Raw genomic sequence first — 5449 nt, 5'->3', positions numbered from 1 at the left:
ACAAGCAGTTAAAGTATTATCGCCTCCAATGCCCTTGTTACTTGTTTACGTCACATTATAATTGCTTAGTCACATGAATTAATTAACTTTACAGCGAGTATTTAATAAATCGTAAGTCATCAAAAATAAAACAAAAGAATAAATCATTTAGAACAAAAAATGTTAAACATGTTCTTTGGCAAAACAGGTTTTATTGCAATAAAAACTCACATCGTCAGCAGAACACCAGCCGCACTCGGGGTCGGCGAGGCACTCGGGCTGGCTGCGATGCCGAGGACAGGCCGATTCGGGATCCTTATTCGTAATTCCCGCATGCCAACTGGGTACCACATATGCCAAAAGGTCACCTAAAAATTACCATAAAATATTAACAAAAACATTCATAATTAAATAACCTCAAAATATATTAGCAATAATTTAATAATCACCATTAACATTTCCATGATATCCACCAACTATCAGCAAAGTCGATGGAGGTTTTAACGCTGCCGCATGAGCAAAAACTCCTTGCTTCTTCGGATATATCTTTCTAGTTTTGCCTAATACGTCCAGAGGGATCCATGAATGACAACCCAGATGATATAAATACATTTGTCCATCATAACAGATTTCTTCTCGGTTATGCCTATGAGAGTATCCACCAAAAACTACTAAATAATTACCTAAAATAAAATATATCATTAGTAAAACAACTATAATTCACATTATCAGTAAAATATTAAGTAAAGTAAATTAGCTTTTGCCAGTAACTCAGACCGCGCGGAATTGAAAAAAAAAACTTAGTTAGTAGCGTATGTTTCCTTCCAGGCTTCTTTGTACATCTATGTAAAATTTCATCAAGATCTGTTCAGCAGTTTAGGCTACAAACTAACAATCATCTATCCATCCATCCTTTCGCATTTATGATATAAGTCAGATTTTCTTACCAATGAGAGTTGCTGTATGAAAAGCCCTTTCCCTGGGTACATAAGTGTCACGAAGGTGTGCTCTGGGATAATGTATTTCACTCCAATGTTTGTAATCCAAGTCAAAGGCAAACATACGATCGGATAATTTCGAAAACCTTAAAAACATTCATAACTGTTGTTAGTAAACAAAAAAATTGGAAACAGAAGTTTATTTAAGTGTCATATACCAAATTCCCCGAAAATCTGGGTACTTGTGGTGGTAAAAAGCTAAAACGTACCTAGCAACACTGGCCACTACACCTCCGTACACCAAGAGAGAGTTAGAATGCGAATGATAGACTGCGGTGTGCGACACCACTCGTACATCCAGCTCCTTACCGCCTCGTACTTGTACCTTCTCCCAGGTCTCATTGCTAACTTCACCTAATTTAATTTTGTACAAGCTGAAATGATAAAATTTTCATGTTTATGACACTTTTAAGTTAAATATTCAACTGTAAACAATAACACAATACACTAAGTTGTAAAAAAAAGTACTTAATGCTACAAAGATGCATATTACACTAAGAAATTAATTGGCATTTAGCAAATAAATAACATTTTAAACTTACCTTGAGGAAAATTCTCCATCTACCGTACTCCCCCCAAATAAATACAATTCATTGTTCACAGCCGTCAATGTATGTCGAGTCAGTCCGGGCGGCGTGAATGTTGAATTCACAGCTCTTAATGTCCACGAATTATAAACCGCATCATAATACCATAATTCCGATGATAAGCTGCCATCTGATAATTTCCCTCCGTAAAGAATGAATCCTGTTAGAAATGCACAAGCCGCGTGACCGTACCGCGGTTCAGGTTTGGAATTGTTGGATTTAATACCAGAGGATAAGAACTCCGGCCTGTCAGTAAACTGCAGGTAACTTTCAGAATAAGGTGTAGGTGTGTACATAAGAGGTAATGTAGTCTTGTCATGATGTGAAAATGATGCTAAAAGTAAATTGAATAAAGAACTTCTATTTCCTATCTGCCAGCTGCCATCAATATTGCCCTGTAAAGAAACATAAACATCAGGTATAATATACAATAAGAATATTTAATCTATTATTATTTTGTAAAATAATACATACTTTAGTAAATAATGTCAATAATGATTTATCATTTTCTTCGGTTGTTGGGTATCGTCTTAAAACTCTTCCATTTTCATTATACCATTGACTAGTAGAAAATCTGAAGAGATTTAAATTTTATTATTTCATGCATGCATTGATATGTTTATATGTAGCTACATAAATGTACACATTTACAAAGCTTCGGATAATTGTAAACACTATCAAAAATATAAATGTACCAAACCATCTATGTTTTCAATCAAACACACATATTCTTAATGAAAATATTTTATAAACTAAAGACTTCAAGTTTCCAGAATTTTGCAATTACACACATACTTATGGAGCCTGATATACTGTAAAACAAAATAGCAACAATTATACATACTTATAGATTTCCAATAAGCCTAATACTCTATTCAGATCATATCCTCCGAAGACATATAGAGAGTCTGTGTGGTTTACATAAACAGCTGTGTGGGCAGCTCTCTTTGTCATACCACTTTCAGTATGTGAAAGCCAGTGCCAACTGTTGCCTTCTTTATCATTCTTTTTCAGTGAGCATGATTCTCCAGAATAACTAGAATAAAAACCAGTTTTAAATAAATCACCCTTTATAAAAGTTTAAATGTCTTAAAATAACTATTAATTTAAAGTTAACACTTAGAAAAGGGTAGCCAGTAATAAGCTTTCTATGATAAATAAACTAAAATGAACAACAAATGGACTAAAACATGTATGAAATTGATTGTTTTAGTTGTTTACATATTTATAACAGTTGTCACTTGCTGCTTTGTACCATGAAATCTCAAATAAACCTTCAATTTTGTTATCTGATCAACCATTACTACAAACAGATAACAATGTCCATTTATTTTTAGGTCAACATAGTATTTTTTCTAATGAATACTTTGTATTGTTACATTTACAAGTTTTTGTCATCAGTCTGTTCATTGTACCAAATCTAACTTCTTTTTCTTAAACAATTTTCAATGACAATAACAAAAGGAAATGAGAACATTGACGTTTGGTAAGGAAGAAGTGTAAAACATACCCTTTTTTGCATTGGCAGCCATCCCCTTTACATTGGCCATTGCCTGAACATCCATTGGGACATAGTTCTACGCTACAATCAGGACCACCCCACACACCCACTACACAAAAGCATTTATGTGACACACAAAGCCCTCTCCCAGTACAATTATTCGGACAGTTGTGGATAGCATATGTTGCTCGGAAACCATCTAATACATAGTTTGTATCACTATATAAGAGTATTAACATCTGTAACAAGGCAAAGAAGCAAAATATATCTTCAAATTGAAACTGAAGTTTATGAGATACACATAAAGTAACACTCACATATCCACTTGAAGCGGTGACATTTTGTGGTTCAGTTTTGCCACTGAAACTTCCTAATAGAGGTGCATCAAAAGAATCACCATCATATACAAAGACATAGTCGTAGGAACATTCTGTTCCCATACGAATAAAGCTCAGTGTTATGTACTGACTTTTATTTGCTGCTTTAATGAGCCATTCGCAATGTGAATCCTATGAAAGAAAAACATTAAATACTTAATTGCAGTGCTTTACAAGGTAAAACAATTATTAGTATAAAAACCGACTTGAGTGTAGTTAGAGGTCGTAGGGCCGTCCGTGATAACTCCGCTGGGCTCGGTGAACACCCTGCGTGTCTTGTCGCAAGGTGCTATGGACGCGGCGCACCACACGGTGAGATAGATCCAGATGACCACTACTGAACTTGCACTTTTCTCCCCAATACGTGGATAAAACATGCCTCTTCCGAATTGTCACAAAACATAAGTCAAACATCAGAGCCATATAATCGTGAAATTACGACTAATATCACTAAAATGTAAAATAAACAACACTCATTTAGATGACATCTACTTCAAGGCTAACAACTTTAAAAGGTGAGTATTGTCCTAAGACCCAAGTGTTAAAATATACTTTAATATTTGAAGAATGGTAATGCTTTTAAGAGAAAGGTATTTAAATTGTTATTATTTGTGGGCTAGTCGTACTTTCTAACGAGTTTTTCTTACAAACAAACAATCAGATCCATCACAGTATTTTGACATTTGGTGACTGATTTCATTTTTTATCTATATTTTACAAACAAAGATAATTGATATTATGACTTTTGGTAGATTTTATTTTAAAAACTTGTGTTAAATTATACATTTCTTTAAATATACAATGCGATAGCATTACAATAAATATTATTTGCTTAATCATTACTGGATTTGAATACTTTTGACATCGTAGATGTATGTGTATGTAACTTTTACTAACCTTCGAGGTTATGGTAATAAATGTTTAAAATATGTATTATACATTTACAAAGCTTAAATAATTCTAGTATTTAATCTAACAAATTAAAACATATCGAAAATTGTAATTGCGTTACACCAAGCTTGCAAATTCATAAACGCTTTTTGTACCAATTTGAAGCGCACGCTTTGAAATCTTGAAGAAATGAAGGCAGAGCAAAATGTTCTGAATATTGCTTCTAAGCTATTGGCATTTTCAATTTAACATTGATAAGATGTAATTTATGCGTGAAGTGTTAAATATTTTTGCACCCGTTTTTACACTATTATTGTATAACGAATACTTAACTTGCAGTTTGCAATTTTCGTGAGCAAACTTTTCTGGTAAAAGTATCGAGTGCTGGTTCCGCGTGAAAGTCGTGTACTACCAACTAACGTTGGTGGAATTTATGTTTGGATGTAGCTTAAAATTGGATCTTGGAAAATAAATCTAAGCAGGTAATTTCTTTTAATTAAATTCATTACTGTTAAGTATTGAAAATTTTATTTTAATAGTACGCAATATTTTTAAATCTTGTATATCACATCAAGCCGATCACTCTTCGCTACACTAGAGACTGCGTGGCTCCGCATGATTAATTAATGAGTTTATTGTCTGTATAAGTACCCTGTTGTTTAAAGGATGTCGCTCCTTCTTTCAAGAATATCTATAAGTACGTCCTTTTTAATATTCAAGTATCTAAGCTTCGTATTTTTTATTGTTATAAGAAAATTACTATTTCGCAACGAAATTTAAGTAATTGACAAAAACTACAGTTTGTGCCTCTTCCCATTACAGCATAAGACGTTATTTTAAAAAGATAGTATTGTTCAGTTCTTGAACTTTATTTATCACTTTGGGTTTTTGTCGCTTGATTGAATTTCGCAAAGCATTCAACAACAGTACACTCTATCTTTGAATCCTAGTCTGGATTTGAAGGTGTCGAAGACGAATTATAAATAATCTCTCGAACGTGGTTTGACAGTTCAAGGTAAATATTAGGATGTACTACATCTAAGGTTACGTACAAAAAGGAAGGCTTTAATTTGCAAGAACAAAAGAGCGTTTAGTAGGCAGGCTGAGATGAGTATC

The 5449-nt window shown here is 33.4% G+C and overlaps 1 protein-coding gene across 1 annotated transcript in view; it reads right to left on the bottom strand.

Annotated features, from left to right (window-relative positions):
• Positions 1-4122, bottom strand: part of LOC106099441 — a 16190-nt gene extending 12068 nt beyond the window's left edge. The window contains exons 1-10 of the mRNA XM_013278000.1: positions 3649-4122; positions 3383-3574; positions 3075-3304; positions 2409-2600; positions 2039-2138; positions 1520-1959; positions 1187-1351; positions 927-1063; positions 429-662; positions 211-347 (exon numbers count right to left, since the gene is read on the bottom strand). Of these exons, the coding sequence (XP_013133454.1) occupies positions 211-347; positions 429-662; positions 927-1063; positions 1187-1351; positions 1520-1959; positions 2039-2138; positions 2409-2600; positions 3075-3304; positions 3383-3574; positions 3649-3819 (1998 nt within the window). The 5' untranslated portion in view covers positions 3820-4122. The remainder of the gene's footprint in view (positions 1-210; positions 348-428; positions 663-926; positions 1064-1186; positions 1352-1519; positions 1960-2038; positions 2139-2408; positions 2601-3074; positions 3305-3382; positions 3575-3648) is intronic.
• Positions 4123-5449: the final 1327 nt, after the last annotated feature.

The sequence above is a fragment of the Papilio polytes genome, unplaced genomic scaffold, assembly GCF_000836215.1.
Source record: "Papilio polytes unplaced genomic scaffold, Ppol_1.0 DF824102.1, whole genome shotgun sequence".
NCBI classification, from domain to species: Eukaryota; Metazoa; Arthropoda; class Insecta; order Lepidoptera; family Papilionidae; genus Papilio; species Papilio polytes.
The sequence above is the reverse complement of the archived record's forward strand: the minus strand, read 5'-3'. Positions and strand labels throughout refer to the sequence as shown.